General features: G+C 31.7%; 1 protein-coding gene across 3 annotated transcripts in view; it reads right to left on the bottom strand.

Moving 5' to 3' along the window:
• The window catches only part of LOC111054689 (microtubule-associated protein futsch), a 65314-nt gene that overhangs the window by 25094 nt on the left and 20965 nt on the right, over positions 1–19255 (bottom strand). For 2 of the 3 annotated variants that reach the window (XM_039427867.1, XM_039427868.1), the window contains 5 exons: positions 16840–16990; positions 15843–15913; positions 14542–14622; positions 13460–13613; positions 11150–11197 (listed from right to left, as the gene is read on the bottom strand). In XM_039427867.1, coding sequence (XP_039283801.1) covers positions 11150–11197; positions 13460–13613; positions 14542–14622; positions 15843–15913; positions 16840–16990 — 505 coding nt within the window. Of the gene's footprint in view, positions 1–9580; positions 11198–13459; positions 13614–14541; positions 14623–15842; positions 15914–16839; positions 16991–19255 lie in introns of those variants that run through there. The other variant, XR_005571264.1, reaches the window with a different exon arrangement.

Here is a 19255-nt window from a genome sequence, read left to right as displayed (position 1 = left end):
AGTTAATTTATTTACGATTATCAACAGGAATCAACATATAGTTAATAATACATTAGATATACCAGGATGACTTTCATCAGAAGGCGGTGGCGAAATAAACTTGTCAATAATTATGCCGTCCTATCATTTTCACTGGCTTTATCACGTGAATATCAATATAGGTGAGACAAGAAACATATATTTATTTTCGTTCAAAGCGAATTAAATCCTTCAATGTCAGGCTGAAGAAGAGAGGTCAACGTTGATTCTTTATTCATTCAGATTACGGTACTTTAAAAGATTATATTCAATAATTATAATTTAATTATCATTCAATCACTTACAACATTTAAAAAAAACAGTATAGTAGAGTTCACTCCGAAACTGTTTGAAATGGAATAAAATTGAAATAAACTTATTAGGCGGATTTAGGACTTCAAGGTCCTCTCTACCGCTCATTATATTCTAATTTATACAGCACATTCCAAATGTAGGTCCATCGATGCCCGGTTATGAGTCACACCATTCAATTGATCAATTTACTCTCAATTTTTACAGAAAATATGCTGCAAATAAGAACTAGCAAGTTGAAGACTGTACTTGTTATCATAAAAGTTTCATAGTATAGAGGCCAATATGATTAGCTGGATAGAGGGGAGTTTCAAAATAGTGATGAAACTTTTTCGAATGTTGAGAGTTCAAATAAATAATATCTCCCCTCACAAAGTAACAATTCTAAACCCAAATTTCATGAGTTCAGTTGTTTGTTTGACGGAGATCACACGGAGAGCTCGAAAGGAAAGAGGGCTGAGAAAAGTTGATGAGCTACCAAAGTTGGAGAAGCAAAAAAGGGAAAGGATTATAATAAGGGTGCAGAAACAATAAAGGAAAAAGACTGCCAGCGGAGAGAGTTGGAGAAAGTCCAGTCTTAACAAAAGCGATACTGTAAATGTCAATATGGACAAGCTTCTGTCTGAAGGGGCTCAAAGTTGATGTGTGTTTTCCTCCAGATTTCTCCCTCACTTCGTTTCCAAGTTTCCTCTTCAAGGTTTCCGTTCAAGTGCCGTGCTCTTGATTTTCCAATATCAAGCGTTTCTTTACTCCCTGCTCATTCTGCTTCTGTCTCAAATCAACAGTCAACTAGACCTTCACTCTTCCCATTCATTTCTATTTGTGTGTTCGCTTTTATCCTCATATCTCGCAAAAAGATTTCTCACTGGAGAGGGTCTAATTTATTCTTACGGGCTCTTCATTGTTCATACATTTAATCGGAACACTGTTTATACTACAACTAATCTGGTGACTAATATAACAGTGTACAGTTTGGAATAATACTGTATAATAATATCATGATCGATATTGTAGAAGATAATGTAGAATTGTAATGTAGATATCGTAGAATTGAGACTTTTGCTCCATTAGTGTCAAGTTTTATATTGATTGAGATACGAATATGAAACAAACAGAATGATTTCATACTTTTTTATGTGTTATATACATGAATCGATGTTAGTTCAATATTTTATTATCTTAAATAATAGATTATCTTTGGAGGAATATTATAGATTTATGTTGAAGCGGAAAGAGGTTGTTGAGATTGATGTATACTAATATTTCACATTTACATTCATTTTTCGTTATTCAAAATACCAATTTTGTTAAAAGGCCGTAAATTATTGCACTTGGCCCCACCCCCACTCTAATACTCGAGGTTGACTCTGTAGGTTTTCAGAGATTGTTAAAAAACCCGTACTCTAAGGAAGCAGTAATATTTCATTAATTGACAGGTCATTATAATAATACTCGTATACCAGTTAATTCCTTCCAAAATAGGGTTCATGATCTCATTCGCCACAATCTTTGTTTGTATCAGGACTGCAATGGAGAAAGATGTATTCCATTTCCATTGCTGGCACTCATTCCTTTTTGGTTTTTTACAGAACGCAAATGGAAGCAATTTGGAGCAGCAGTCAGAGATGAGCCACTGCCAACATCATCCATGATGAAGCAACACTTGAAGCCTTATGCAATGCTAATGCAATCTGCACTCCAAACATACTCCGCTCTCTCAAAACATCTTTTTCCATTTCCCCATCCAGATACTTCTCGCAAACACTCAACGGATAAAGTTTTCTCCAGTGGTCGCAAATTGCTAGTAGCTACATTATTGGATTTGATCACTTAATGTTGAAGTTTTGTGGTTAATTGATGAATATATGGAATCATATGAGGGGTTTTAGACGCATCTTCTTGTTGTTAGTCCCTTCGAAATGAAAAATGGAAAATCCACTCCAACTTGTCCGCATTTTGTAAGAATAGATGTTACTTGAGGAGACATCTGCCCGTAATAAAGTTTCGAAAGTCGTTGAGAAATATTACACGCGTTTCAATCAACAGTGAAAACTTTTTGCACATTTTTCCTTCGCAGTGATTTCATCCCGATAGGACATGATTCATTATTCAATTTCAGTCCCGCTGGTGACCGTGTTGAAAGTGGAAAGTTTTAAATTAATGTAGTCAACCCTCTGTCTTCTTTCCACTCCTATTCATAACCATTCTACCATTAAACAACCTCCATCCCCCGGCAGACTCATGTCATGGAACATGGCCTTGAGGCTACGCCCTTGGGGAAAGTGCACCAGCCAAACAAGAATTGGCTGATGGGTGGATGTCTGAGGTTTTTTGTCAATTATTAAAATAAGAGCAAAGTTATTTTGAAAGTCATCCACGTTGAAGTTTCTTACAAAATTTGCTCTTCTGTCAAACGCAAAGGCTGTCCAAATTAAAAGTTTGCCGTCGCCTCTCAAGGTAGTCGCCGCGTCCAGATTCAATTTGCTCGCTCCAGGCATAACTGGCTGTGCTGCCGACCCAGCAACTGTATCCTCTGAGACCTTCCCCAAGTTTCCCCCAAGTCAGTCACCCCACATTTATCTTCGCTCTCTCACCTATAGCTTCGAAATCGCTTTGAAAATTCACAAAACACCTCCGACTTGAAAGGGAATTGAAGCTCAACGGAGTACTTGGGGGAAAGAAACTGAATATTCAGCCCTGTAATGAGTTTCACTTCATGGACATAGATTGACACATCACTTTGATTTACAATGAGGGTGATTCTGTTTGATATTCTCACTTTCTGCTCAAAGTTATCTCATGAATTTGCTACTTTTTCTTGTTAAATAAGAAATCTTACTGCATATTATTATAGTCTGATTTTTTAAAACTTACATATGATGTATAGCATAAAATGTGTTTGATCATTCTTAAAAAAATCTTTCTCTCTTGGAAATTGTGTGAAGATAATTATTCAAGATACACGAGTTGTTTTCGTATACCGTAATGTTGATAAGTATGGAGGGAGATGTATGAAATGGAATTTTATGAGTCTGCTGATTGCTTGGAATGTGCATCGATTGTTTGTTATTTTTTTCAAATGAGGGAAAGTGGCTTAAAATGTTAATATACCTGTATTATCTAAACTAAAATTCCTCACCCTGTCATATTATGCAAGTTCGGACTCAGCAAAATAATTTATTGCATATCAATTTCTTAATTAAAAATATGATGGTGACCCAAACAGGACTTTTAGTCCTCGGGGTACTTATTTATTCTTCTATTGATGTGGATGAGTTGCTGTGATTTCTTTGAACAACGTGTAATAATTGTATTATTTTATTATATTTATTTCTATAATTTTCAATAATGTTGTGATATACTCTACTCTTCATAATTTATGATTATGCATAATGTATCATTTTGGGAGAATAAATGAATGTATTGTTGAAATGCAAAAAGCACATATTGTACTGTAACAAGCTAACTATCACACTATACATAGAACTATAAAATCTTGTACACAGGAGTGGCTCCTCCAAGCCCAGCATTCCCCCTAAATATTCCAAATGTTTTATCAGCCCCAAACCACCTCAACAAATTGTCCCTCGCAAACATTCCCAATTTTTTTTTTTTTTTTTTTTTTTGAACCCCGCCCCATGAATTTCAATGACGCAGTCTACGTCTTCGGTATAATGTACAGTAATTTGTTATAGATAATTTATTACAGTCAACCGGTGTTGGAATTCACTCAATAGTAGGGGTACTGAAGTAGACCTATTCTCAATTAATGAAGAAATGTTGTAGCAGAAGCATGGATGCATAGATGAACCTTGAACTGAACCTGCGCAACAATGTCATTTTCAGAGGCACCAACATTCTACAAAAGAGTTGTTCAAGATAAGAACATAGGCATATTTCTAAGTAGAATGTGATGCCCAACTCCCCAACATGCAGCAGGAGAAGCTGCAATACTAGGTCCAGGTTCAGCTGGCTAGATTTGATTGCATGACACTTCAAAATGAATTTTAACATTCTGTCTGTAAATTCTATATAATAAGAGAGAGTAGGGTTGTGTTTGTTCGTGTGTTCGTTTGTTCGCATCAAAACATGTCAACTTGTGGATTGCATACCGGAAAAACGGAAATGATTTAGATCTCCAAATGTTGCACATAGATTCTAAAAATATCAATCTCGTGTACCTCAAAGTCCAAATTTCAATTTTCCTTCTAGACTTTTCATAATTAATGTTCAAATTTGTTCAAATCATGAGACATACGATTTCATACGGCGATTTCACATTCAAATCATATGATAAAATTAAAAAAAAAACCAGCTGTTCTATTATTGCTTTCTACCTGATTCTACTTAACCTCAATAATATTGTTTTGATAATTGTATTGATGAATATTTTTAATAATGATATTGTTATATTATTATATTAGAATAATATAAATAATTATTACTAAGATTATAATAGTATTGTTTTGATAATTATATTTTCATTTTCACAAACTCTGTACGGTAATAATATGGTGAATGTGAAACTGCTGCATCAAAGAAATATTCTCAAAAACATCTGTTTAGAAAAAACATAGTTTTGAAACTTCGTTTTTTTATGCAATGTATAGGCCTAAATGTGGCATGGATTATTAATTTTTCCTACAGATACCTTGAAAAGTGACCATTTCTGCACTGATTGCAGGCTGCAAAGAATCACTTTTCCGCTCTAGTGCGCAAAGTATTACTTTGCGTACTCCAGATTTGCAGCATGACAACGCAAAATAGTTAGTAGGTTATATGGAGCACCAGTGCAGGAAAATAAAAATTAAGTTGGTAACAATGTCTGTGGTTAGATAAGAATCATCAATGGCTATATGGCTACATATTTATGATAAAATCCCAATCTAGAAATCCAAAACAATAATAATGTTTATCTAAATCATAATTAAATAATAACTTCTCATCATTTGATAATAAATAATGTTTCTTTTCTATTGACAGTAATAATTATTTCAACTCCAAGCAATGAGAATGTAGCAAACACACATTATGAAATTCGAATTTTCAGGTTAAATAATTACCGTTCGAAATCCATGTCAATAAAATTAATAAAATAACATCCAAATATACTACAAAAAATATTTTCTGATGTCTATGTTATTTTATAAATATTTTTTAGTTTACTTATAGTATTTTTCGGTAATTCTAGTTAACCATAAGTCTAAATATCTGAATACTGTTTTTAGCTGAATGAAACAAAGTTATATAGGTATTTTTTTTTTTTTTTTTTTTTTTTTTTTTTTTTTTTTTTTTTTTTTTTTTTTTTTTTTTTTTTTTTTTTTTTTTTTTTTTTTTTTTTTTTTTTTTTTTTTTTTTTTTTTTTTTTTTTTTTTTTTTTTTTTTTTTTTTTTTTTTTTTTTTTTTTTTTTTTTTTTTTTTTTTTTTTTTTTTTTTTTTTTTTTTTTTTTTTTTTTTTTTTTTTTTTTTTTTTTTTTTTTTTTTTTTTTTTTTTTTTTTTTTTTTTTTTTTTTTTTTTTTTTTTTTTTTTTTTTTTTTTTTTTTTTTTTTTTTTTTTTTTTTTTTTTTTTTTTTTTTTTTTTTTTTTTTTTTTTTTTTTTTTTTTTTTTTTTTTTTTTTTTTTTTTTTTTTTTTTTTTTTTTTTTTTTTTTTTTTTTTTTTTTTTTTTTTTTTTTTTTTTTTTTTTTTTTTTTTTTTTTTTTTTTTTTTTTTTTTTTTTTTTTTTTTTTTTTTTTTTTTTTTTTTTTTTTTTTTTTTTTTTTTTTTTTTGAACCCCGCCCCATGAATTTCAATGACGCAGTCTACGTCTTCGGTATAATGTACAGTAATTTGTTATAGATAATTTATTACAGTCAACCGGTGTTGGAATTCACTCAATAGTAGGGGTACTGTAGTAGACCTATTCTCAATTAATGAAGAAATGTTGTAGCAGAAGCATGGATGCATAGATGAACCTTGAACTGAACCTGCGCAACAATGTCATTTTCAGAGGCACCAACATTCTACAAAAGAGTTGTTCAAGATAAGAACATAGGCATATTTCTAAGTAGAATGTGATGCCCAACTCCCCAACATGCAGCAGGAGAAGCTGCAATACTAGGTCCAGGTTCAGCTGGCTAGATTTGATTGCATGACACTTCAAAATGAATTTTAACATTCTGTCTGTAAATTCTATATAATAAGAGAGAGTAGGGTTGTGTTTGTTCGTGTGTTCGTTTGTTCGCATCAAAACATGTCAACTTGTGGATTGCATACCGGAAAAACGGAAATGATTTAGATCTCCAAATGTTGCACATAGATTCTAAAAATATCAATCTCGTGTACCTCAAAGTCCAAATTTCAATTTTCCTTCTAGACTTTTCATAATTAATGTTCAAATTTGTTCAAATCATGAGACATACGATTTCATACGGCGATTTCACATTCAAATCATATGATAAAATTAAAAAAAAACAGCTGTTCTATTATTGCTTTCTACCTGATTCTACTTAACCTCAATAATATTGTTTTGATAATTATATTTTCATTTTCACAAACTCTGTACGGTAATAATATGGTGAATGTGAAACTGCTGCATCAAAGAAATATTCTCAAAAACATCTGTTTAGAAAAAACATAGTTTTGAAACTTCGTTTTTTTATGCAATGTATAGGCCTAAATGTGGCATGGATTATTAATTTTTCCTACAGATACCTTGAAAAGTGACCATTTCTGCACTGATTGCAGGCTGCAAAGAATCACTTTTCCGCTCTAGTGCGCAAAGTATTACTTTGCGTACTCCAGATTTGCAGCATGACAACGCAAAATAGTTAGTAGGTTATATGGAGCACCAGTGCAGGAAAATAAAAATTAAGTTGGTAACAATGTCTGTGGTTAGATAAGAATCATCAATGGCTATATGGCTACATATTTATGATAAAATCCCAATCTAGAAATCCAAAACAATAATAATGTTTATCTAAATCATAATTAAATAATAACTTCTCATCATTTGATAATAAATAATGTTTCTTTTCTATTGACAGTAATAATTATTTCAACTCCAAGCAATGAGAATGTAGCAAACACACATTATGAAATTCGAATTTTCAGGTTAAATAATTACCGTTCGAAATCCATGTCAATAAAATTAATAAAATAACATCCAAATATACTACAAAAAAATATTTTCTGATGTCTATGTTATTTTATAAATATTTTTTAGTTTACTTATAGTATTTTTCGGTAATTCTAGTTAACCATAAGTCTAAATATCTGAATACTGTTTTTAGCTGAATGAAACAAAGTTATATAGGTACGATTCTTCCCGCTAGGTCGCGCGTTTGTTGGTTCAGCCATCCCAATGAGCTGTTGGCATGTATTTTGAATGCGAATTTTTTGTTCTATCTGTATTTTTTCTGATTCTTGAATGAATAAGAATGAGAACTATGGCTGAGAATTTTCAACTACAATTGGATTATTACTTTTTATATGAATTAAGGTTGTTATTAATATCAGCATCACACACACAAGCATTTGATGGATTTCAGCCATCATTTTACCCATAATTACCCACTTTTCATATTCAATGGTAACTGTAGGAAAAATCTAATGTGAAATACGTGCACAAAGTTCCTCTGCTGCACTCAATAAACCATTCCGCCCTCGCCTACGGCTCGGGCGTAATAGTTATTTGTGCAACTAGTGCGCAAAGTGACAGTTTGCTGCACCGAAAGAAACGTTTACGCCCGAGCCGTAGGCGAGGGCGGAATGGTTTGTTGAGTGCAGCAGAGGAACTTTGCGCACGTATTTCACATTTAATTTTTCCTACAGTTACCATTGAATATGAAAAGTGGGTAATTATGGGTAAAATTGCCTGAAATCCATCAATTGTTTTTCTGTGTAATTTTATTATTGATAAAACCTTAATTTATTGTCAAATTGAATAAAAATGTTGTCCTTGGTTATAATATCTAATACTAATAATTAGCGCGTTGTGCTTGGTTGCACCTCTGCTCACTATAGCAGCCACAGCAGTCACTGTTACCAACTTCATTTTGATTTTGCTGCACTGTTGCTCCATATAACCTACTAAGTATTTTGCGTTGCCATGTTGCAAATCTGGAGTGCAGAAAAATTTTTCCCGCACTAGAGCGGAAAAGTGATTCTTTGCGTTCTGTAATCAGTGCAGCAATGGCCACTTTTCAACGTAACTGTAGGAAAACGTTTCTTTCGGTGCAGCAAACTGTCACTTTGCGCACTAGTTGCACAAATAACTATTTCAGCTAGAAAAGTTTCTTTGAGACAAAGTGCTAAATAAACGTATACAGTTTCATCAATGCTGTATCGGCAATATATGAATACGCATGCAGTTATTATGGCTTAGAGGTGCTGATATTCTTACATAAATAAATTCTCTTCCATTTTCATTCAATTTACAGTCCCAAAAATATTCGAGCCCTCATAGAATGATTGACTCACTCTACAGTCAGTCGAAAATTTTAATATTGAAATGAGGGGTATTTTGGCAAGCTGAACAAAAAAAAAGGTTCTATGCACATTTTCGATATTTCTTCAAGTGAAAAAATGAGTTATGTGGGTTGTCAAAGCTCCCCCTGAAAGGGAAACTATTCAACTTATCCTATCTTTTAAAATAACAATGATTTCTGCGTTGAATAACATGTTCCTTTCAAACCTAAACTAGGTTGAACTACTTAGTGTTAGAATTATTATGTAATAACATGACTTGTCTTATACTCCATGACTGGAGTCTTTAGGACGTAATCTTAAAAAAAAAAAAAATCCTACACGTGTAAAGGATAGGAAAATTATGTTTGACGCATCATCACGTCTGAACTACTGGACTGATTCACTTGAAATGTTGAATATAAATTCGTAATCAACCGAGGATTCTTATAGGCCTATTTTCAATTCTTCTAGATTTCATAAAGTCAAGTTTTCAGTTTGTTGAGTTTTAAAATAGACCCTTGCGAAGCACGGGTTACCTGCTAGTCATATATAATAATACCAGTATAGTCTGAAAAACTATAAAAGGGTTCTAGTTATTTCTTGCAATAAAAAAAAACGTTCAACTCAGAACAGCTATAGTGAGATCCACTTTATAATGGCAGTAATTTATTTGATTAATATTGATGTTGCTAACCTTGTCCATCATTTGACAAAGCAGATACCGCTATCCTTTCCTAGCTCCACAAAATTCTCAGATTTCTAACAAGGTAAAAATATGATTAATTAACAACATTCATCATCGCAATTATTGAGATTTATTATTTGAGAAAAATTAAAAAATATATTCTCTTGGCGAATAAAATATTACTAACAAGTACAATGTAAGTAATGGAAGTACAATATTTGTAAGTAAAATATTACAAATTAGTGAATATACTAATTTTCTTAATGGACTATTTCTTACTAGAATAATAAAACCTTATCTTATAAATCCTTACTGGATTAATGTTACATCAGATTCATCGGTATCAGCTTTCCTCTATAGCCTCAGGATATATAGACAGAACAGGCATTAAATCGGCAACGCTGTTCTCCTATCTTTCTCCACTACCATTATAACGTGGACCTCTATATAAGTTACTTATTTCTTAAAAGTTTACTTTCTTCTCAGTGCTTCCAAACGGACTGGCCATATGACTAAGCCTAGTTGTCGAGGCATCCAACTCAAGATGGCTATAATAATATTAGTTCTAGAATATTCAATTTTTAAATTAATTTCCAGTTTTTAGGAGAATTTCAGCATTACTTTAAAACCCTTAAATTAGGAGATATTTGAAAACTTCATCAGACTGGACAATAGATTCTCTATAATGCTGTCACTGAATGTGAGAAAAATTGAATCTTTTCTATGTAGGAGGACATTCATCACTATAATACGGGAAATAGGCTGCAAATTGATGATGATACTAGGCTGAGGAGAGTGCAGATGAATTCGAAGCTTATTTCTTTGAGAATCTTTAATAAGTTTCCTGCTTCAGTGAGAGCCATGTCTGCTTCTTCGTTTAAACGTAGATTGAAAACTCTCTTGTCAGAAAATCCTCTATAGGCCTACTCACTGTCGGAATTTTTTAATATGGATAGGGATATAATTAGTAACTATTCACAACAGACTATACGTTCCATAATGTATTAGATTGGCAATAATTTTAGTGTGTGAGATAGTATTTGAATTATTCATATTATGCTTGTAAATAAGCTTAATGAGTTGAATCAATCATATATGATATGTGTTTTAATTGTTTCAATTTTTGTATCTTTTGAACATTGTGATGTTCCCGATTGTATAATGTATATACGGTACTTAAAGGTATAAAACCTATTCTATTCTATGGAAGTTTGATTAGTTGTTGTCAACAAGAATGATATTTGAATCACGTAACTGGCCGAGATGCGAGTTACAAATTCTCTTCCATCTAGATGAATATAATCAATTTGAAGGAGATGAGTATACTGCATTCCTCATAAATAATACACAAAATAATTTCCAAGATAGGCCTATCCCTGTTGTTCTTAAAAAATGTAGCGCGGAAATGACTAACTCTGACATGAAACTATCCATCAATTGTATAATTTGATAACAAAACAAATAACAAGTTTTATTTATAACAAATTTCAATATCTGATTCAAATTGAACAATTTCACAGTTCTCAATCGTGCAATCAATTTAAAACAAAAACAATAAATTATTATATTATTTAGAGCAATAAAAATCAATAGCTGATTTATTTGAGTTTCTATTTTAGGCAGTTCTTCGCCAAATTCTTCAACATTTCTTCTTCAATCCAAAATCGCAAAATGTATTAAACTCACTTTTTGTGATGTTACCGTCACTGCATACCAGGAACCTGATCAGAGCCACTATAAAAAATAACAAAACATGTATTAATTGCCGTGCTACCAATTTCTCCTAAATAGGTTGGATAGCATTTCACACCTATTAACCTACAGGAAGTTATCGGCTCCAAAGTGGTAGATTCTTGATAAACTATGAATGGATCTATCGCCTATGAATGAGGAATCCAGTTTTCAGAGCAAACCAACTTATAATCTTCAGAAGAATTTTGGCAATATACAACACAAATCCACAAAACAATACCTTACACACTTAAACATCCTAGCATCATTACAAGCTAAAATACTTATCCATTTTATATAGTTGAAAACAATGGCTATAGGCTTGTAGACACACAAATCAAAATACACAAACTTAGAACACCATACAACTGTTCAAAACTCAATTTGAAACATTAAAATTTCAATTAAACAGAAAAATATTCAGAGAGCACAAAATTAGAACACATAGCCAGCCATCATTTTTAGAGAAGACCAAACAAGTCAGAGCAAAAACCACACCTCAAAATCAGTGATGACTTCATGAACACATCACCGATATTAAATTCCAAAAAATTATAAATTACAAGTTTAGAATTTACATTTTACATTTGTTCTCAATAAAACTTTATTTCGAAACTGTTATTTTAAATTTATATATCCTCTATATTTATAATAATCTATTAATTCTGTTTCTCTGTTTCGGTGATACCATGGAATGCAACACAATTATTTACGATAAATTCTCAGTTAAAAAGTTGTCCGCATATCGATTACTCTGATATTTACTATCAAGTTTTATAGATCTCGAATTGAAGATTCGATTTTAATCGAGAAAAAATGTAATATTACATAATCAATGGCATTACAAGAAATCTACCTACTTATAATCATATTATTATTTATGACTTGTATAGTAGCCTCTATTACAAATTCTAGAAAAGCTTTTCAGAATTCATTCATACAACCATACAAAACGTAGAATACAAAACAAATCATGAAATTATTATTCTGAGTAAACAACCAGGCACGATTAGTCCAAGAACCGTTCTCACAAATGTTTATACATTTTCTTTCAAAAAAAGGTTATGACATAGATATGTATTTTTATGTTTGAATGTAGTCATTGTGTATGTGTTCACTTCAGGAATTCAACATCAATTTTTCGTTTAAAATATAGAATCAAGATTCTGATTCTTCAAAGATCTATCAGAATAAGAGACCAAATTAGAAATTAGAATCAAATATTACACTCAACAATCACTGTAAAATTGTAAAAGGAAAATAGGTACCCAATTACCCACTAAAGAAAATGCCAAGCTACAAAATACACCAACTTGGGCCTACTCATTTTTAGCACAGCTAAGTTTTTCCAACAAACTAATTCTTTGAAAATATTGTTACAATTTCGTTGGAAAATAATTATTCAAATTTACTTTCCATTCAGACCCACGAATTTCAAACATGAATTATAGAACAATAGAAGTAGCAATATAATACCAGTGCTACAGCTAATGAAGTTAGAATCTTTTCAAAGAAATAGTTACAAACCTAACGTATAACAGGGGGAAATTGAATTAGTCAGTCTCTAGGCCTGGACAAAAGTATTTTTGGTATAATAAACAATAATGTAGTAGTACTATTATGGATTATGATCCCAAGGATATAGGTATTGTGAATTTACTAACAATTTCCTCATACCAATTGAGTATATCCCAGAATTATATAAACTGAAATTCTACAACTGTAAATTCATCATCTTAGGATATACGGGTATTGATAATTTAATACAAAATCATGTTGATGAATCATAGTCTTCTGATGAGAGCAATATTACAACCACGAATTACCGTACCGTGTAAAACAAATAATTGAGAATTTAAATTTTCTATTTTTCATGTTACATATATTGTACCATCATTCACAACTTGAGTGTTAGACTCCAAGAAAATTATTTATTAATTATCTACCTAAATAATTCAGGTAGATAATTAAATAAATATAGGCTAATTTTGAATAAATAGGCTTATTTTGAATAAATAGGCTAATCTTGAATTATTTAAGAAGCATGAAACAGTTTTTTTTGTAAAATCAGAATGAAACCTACGTTTGTAGCCAAAATTTTATCGTTTGTAGCCAAAATGAAACACTTCAGTTTATTCCTCTTCAGAGGACATTCTATCATTTCTAAGACGGATAACTACTTGTTTACATATTGGATTCCTCATATTAATTTCAAGTTAGCATAGAATTTCCTAGCGTATTCAGTTCTCATCAAGCTGCTCTCACCTTCAAGTTGATCTAGCGTCCGTATTTGGTTGTTAGCAATGTATTCCGAGATAAAATCAATGAATGGATAGAGTCCAGTCTTATATAAGCGTGGCATATGTCTTATAAGAAATAAATGCTTATGGCTCACTTCTTTTTCTCCTTCCACAAGTTCCTGGAATTAAAGTTGAAAACAAGTAAAGTAATCAAAGTATCATTTTTCAACATTTTTATTATATTTTTCAGCTCATTTTGAAAAGGTATGAAACCGCATAAATATGTTTTCAATCTAAGCTGTATGGTCATAGCCTACCACTTTCTTCAAAAATGTCGACTCGCAACACAACATGAGTGAGTTTTTTGTCTCTATAGCATCCTCACCTTCAATTCTAGAAATTCACAAAATGCTATTCAAAAGATTTTGTCGGAATAAATGGTGTAGTGGCAAGTTATCTAATGTGGGAGCACTAAATAAATATATATTTGTCAATTCGTATCCATGTTAAAATAATTCAAGATAGACTTCAGTTTGGTTGAGTGTTGTTTCTTGGGTAGGGTACCCTTATAATTTGTGCAATAATAATATATTCACATAATAAAATACACAACATATTTTTACCACATGAAATCAGTATTTCTATTCAAGTTACCTATACATTTTTATTTTTCATAAATTTATCTTCAATGTATAGATAATGTTTTATACAATGATAATTTCATAAATAGAATCAATATTTATCTAAACTAAAAAAAAATTTCACTGTGGTTAGGCAGTGTGGAAACACTGTACACACACCACTACACCTCTGATCGAGAATAGTTCTGATAGGGATATTTCTTTAGATTGAGACTTATGCCATGTAGAAAACTCCGACAAGTAATATTATACAGTATTCTGTTTTCAAATTGATAACATACTGTATATTTTTGATTATTCAGAATCTAAAGAATAATAGAAAAAGTAGATTCATTCTAATAAGTGTGAACTTTGCTCATTATTGGAGGTCAAGTTTTGGGGATTCAATTTTCCAGCTAAGTCCAAATTGTCAATTCCTCAAATTAATAAAATGTATTCATGGTATAATAAAACTTAACACACTTACATAATGAGCCACTCTTCTGTAAAACTCTGAGAATACTTTTGTCTTCAAACGGCTCAATAGTCGGAAATTATCCAGCTCAGGCTGAAAAACATATTATAATTGAGTTGAAATAGACAACAAAGACGAATTATAAAATTATCACTTCAATTAAACACTGAATTTCAACAAATATCACTATGGCACTGAAGGAATGTCACTCGGAACGGAAGCTAAAATTCAAAGTTGGTGAGTTTACCAATAAAAATGGAAAGTTTACAAGATTGAGGCCTGGTTTGAGGCCACAAATTATTATCATGTTCAAATTCCACGAGAACCAATCAGTGGATAATTTTCTAAGAAGAAGACTTCCCCGATTGGTTATGATGGCATTTACTCAGGATTAAAATTTTAAGATCAAACGGATTAAAGACTTTAGTGCAACCGGGTTATAGTATCTACAAAATTTCAAATCAGTTGGAAGAAATAATGAATAAGATTAAAATAAGTAGGTATTTTCATGTGTCAATTATTGTCTATGTGAATAAAAGAAGATATTTATCCATGTTGAGTATTATTTCAAAATAAACTATACTACTGATGCATCAGTAATTACTCAGTATAATTAAATTGTATTTTTATTCTCAAATATACATAGTATACAGATACAAGTTGACCCATACAATAATTGATATCCATATGATTTATTGAATTTGATGGCAGCCTTCACCAATGTTGGAATATATTTGTAGCAATAAAATAGCTTTAATTCATGATTGTATCAGATTCATACGCTCAAGTTGAAAATTGATAAATTTCTGATTTCACTAGAGAAGCTTCAAATTGATATTATTTTAAATAGTAGGCTATTATAAAGTACCTTTTTGTTGATTAAATTTTGTAAATGAATGAATTTTTTTGTAATTATATTAGATTTTATATTTTATATCAAGGGTTCTCAAAATTATCCAATTCAATTGGAGTCAATAGCAATTTTAAATTATGAATGATAAGTAAAAATTTTATAAACACATTAATGGTATTGTCCAGGCCGAATTTCTTATCCAAATAATATTATTATAATAGTGCGAAATATTCGAAATATTTTTTTAATAAACCACCAATTTATTTTGTGAAGAAACATGAGTAATTTTGCAACGAGAAATTCTTTTAGAGTATGTTTTGGTTCTATATTTTTCACAGTGATCTGTTCTTATTATCTACGTTGGGCTTAGTGAGTTTACAAAAATATAAGAATATTTTGAGTCTCCTTTAATCTGAAATGTTACAAACTTGTAGCTTCATTGTTACAAGTGTCTACTGACCTTGTCACCAAGATCTTTCTTCAGAATAGTTCTGTCAGCTGAAGACATTTCATGAACTTTATTTAAAAATCCTGAAAAGTTAAAATTGTTATGAATGTTACAATCATTATTGATTGTCCTCGAATTAAAAATTATTTTAAACTTACTGTTTATTGCAGTTTTATCAAATTAATGTTTCTTATCTGATGATTTGAAAAATATGACTTCATTCATAGAATGTGTGAGTTCAATATTTTTTAAAATTAATTTAAATTAATCTTGTTCATCAACAAGAGTAATTATCCAATTCACAATTTTTACAATATAGGTTTGATAAAGCAGTGATGTAAGTGATTGAAGAGAACTCGCGTCCACATAAGAACTAGAAAGAAGTATGTAACTGACACATGTGAAAGCTTTTAAGCTCTAAAGATTACCACGGGTTTGAGAACATTCAACTAAAGAAGTAAATTTAAGCATTTTTTCAAAGAATTGTAGGAAGGTATTCTCGAATTAACACATTTGAATTTTTTGTTACTTAAAATTATTGATTGAAGATTCTTTCTCATAAAATTCAGGTTTGTTACATATTGCTCTATGAGCCCATTGTGCATATTTTGATTGTTCTATAAATAAGAATAAGATTAGAAATCTAAGTACCTTTTATAAAATTGTTTACTCACAAAATGTTTCGGCTATATAATGCCATCATCAAGTGATTGAAAAATAAATAAATAAAATTATCAAATCACTTGATAATGGCATTGCTATATAATGCTGCGAAGCATGCTGTGAGTAAAAAAAAACTAAAAAGGGTACTTAGATTTCTATTTATATTCAAGAGCAGCCCTAACGAAAAAAAGACAATTTGATTGCTCTGTATAGGCCTACCTACGTTTTAATTAATCAAGTTATTAAATACAATATGATTAATCGCAACTAGCTGGATCTAACTTCCATATTAGGCCAATGACAATAAGAACTATAATAATTATTGTATGAAACATTTCATATTCACCATTTATTTTAGATTTTGAGTTGATTCTTCGGTTGACTATAGCCTCAGCAAGCTGTCGCAAGAAACCAATCACTGAGTTGGGAGCATATTCTGCTAAATGAACCAACAATCTACCCCTCCTCACTGATATTTCATCGTAATACATACTGGCCTGCAACAGTGAATCATAAAATAAGCACAAGAATAATACTGATGAATGGGCAAACTTCAATCAATTAATAGTGTAATTATTCCCAAAATCAACGTTCAAGACAACTGAATTTGAACTGGAAGAGACTGGTAATATGCCTAGTAATGAAAAAATTCAAATGGAACACTTTTAAAAAATTGAATTAAAAACTTAGTTTTACATAATAGCTACCTACAAGTGTTCAATTTGAGCACTCACTCGACACACATCAAGATGGTACGCGAGTTCTTCGCGAATCGAGTTCTCATAAACTTTTTATGAGTCTCATTAGTAATTGCTGCAACAGCTGTTTCAATCCTATTCAGGAAGGTCGAGCTGTCAGTGGAAGCACATGCACACAGTCCTCAATAAGCCCCAAAACTGATAGAGATCACAAGGCGTTAGGTCAGGTGACCGTGGAGGCCATGGAAAACAAGCCCTGTCATCAGGGTCCTCACGGCCAATCCAGCGGTTGAGTACAGATAGGTACTACCTCATTATACCAATGAGGCGACGCATCATCTTGTTGAAAGATTAAGTTTTCTGTTTCATCCTGTGTCAGATGAAGGAAGAGCCAAAGCTCTAATAAAGTTTTCTGTAAGTAGGATGTAGTAAATATTATAACATGTTAAAATTCCGTCATTCATTTTCAAACACCCGGTATCACTTTATAATACTTTTTTCATATAGGTACTCTTTACAAGTTCAGTGTTGGAAAAGACCATAGACCGCAAATTGCTACAGAGATAGACGGTCTTCAATCAAAACTCTTAGCTGACCAGTTCTTAAAAAAATTAAACAAAACCACAAAAATACTGTATAGTGGTTTTTTGACATTGAACAAGATCATCCACTAGGTGGTATGATCTAGCTGTGTTTTTAAATCAGCAAAACAAGCAAGTAAGTATAATGTATGCTCAACAATAGCATAATTAAAACAAACTTTCAACTAATTCATGAATTTTTCAAGCTATGGCAATATTTTTTATAATGTATTTCAATTGGGGCAGCTGATGGTTTAAACAGAGACTACGATTAATTTACCTGGTGAGGGTAAATACCACTACCTCCGAAAACACAGCAAGACAGGTGGTTGATGGTAACGTCAGCACAGGTAGGGCTCCTACACCAATAAAAACACTAGCTGATACAGATCAGCTGAAATCAACAAATTGTTATTGGTGTAGGATCCCTACCTGTGCTGACGTCATCAGAATGCACTATGGCTTTGTTTACGGAGGTAGTGGTCATACACGCTTTGAAAATTGGATTGTGCGTCTTTTACATCACTCTGTATAAGATGATTTATAGACAATAATATAGTTATAAACATTCATAACAAAGCCTACTCTTAGTGCTGTTCGCACAATGTCAGTTTAAACTAAATTTAATTTTAAACTGGATAAAATCCATATCAAGTCTTGTTCGTAATGTGATTCATTTTGCCACCAGCTGATTAAATTCAGTTTCAGTTTTGAGTGTGCAAACGGCCATTAATATACTCACCACTTCCAAGCAAACTTGCAGTTTTGATCGTATAACTTGATCAGTGACCAGAATGCCCTCTGGATCGTTGTCAGTTTCATAGACGAAGACAGGGATCTGCAGGTCGTTGATCGGAATGCTGATCTGTCGACCTCGCTCGGGCTCTTTGTACAGTCGGAAGCACTTGTCACCGGACATCGCCTTTCTCTCAGGGTCAAAGTTCATCAGCAAAGTACTCTCAACTTCTTTCGTGCTCACTTTGAGCTTGGTTGGCAGGTTCTGTACTTTGACATTCAAATATATATTAAAAGTACAGTTTTTTAATATGTAATTCCTTTGTACATAAATATACAAGTTCATCACAGTCATATGTTTTAAATGAAGCATGGTAGTAGGAGATCGGATTATTAGAAGTATATAGTACTAGCCGTCAGGCTCGCTTCGCTCGCCATATCCGACTAACCTGGACCTCCGAGTGGATCGTCCAAAAATGAGATCAGCGGGCTCGCTTCGCTCGCCTGCATTTTCCAATTGAGCATGCTTCATTCCATCAGAAAGTCAAAGTACTGAGAAAACGCAGAAAAGCTGTGAAAAACGTTGGAAAAATGCTGATTTTGGGCGTATCTTTGATGAAATATCAAAGTCATGTTATTACAAAATTTTTAGACCCTAGCTAAACCTCTGTACCAAGTTTGAACATTTTCTGTCTATTACTTGATGAAAGAACTGAAAAAACGCAAAAAACCGCGAATTTTGGGCGTA

Source organism: Nilaparvata lugens, chromosome 5, assembly GCF_014356525.2.
Source record: "Nilaparvata lugens isolate BPH chromosome 5, ASM1435652v1, whole genome shotgun sequence".
NCBI lineage: Eukaryota > Metazoa > Arthropoda > Insecta > Hemiptera > Delphacidae > Nilaparvata > Nilaparvata lugens.
Note: the sequence above shows the minus strand (reverse complement) of the source record. Positions and strands in the feature narration are given on the sequence as shown.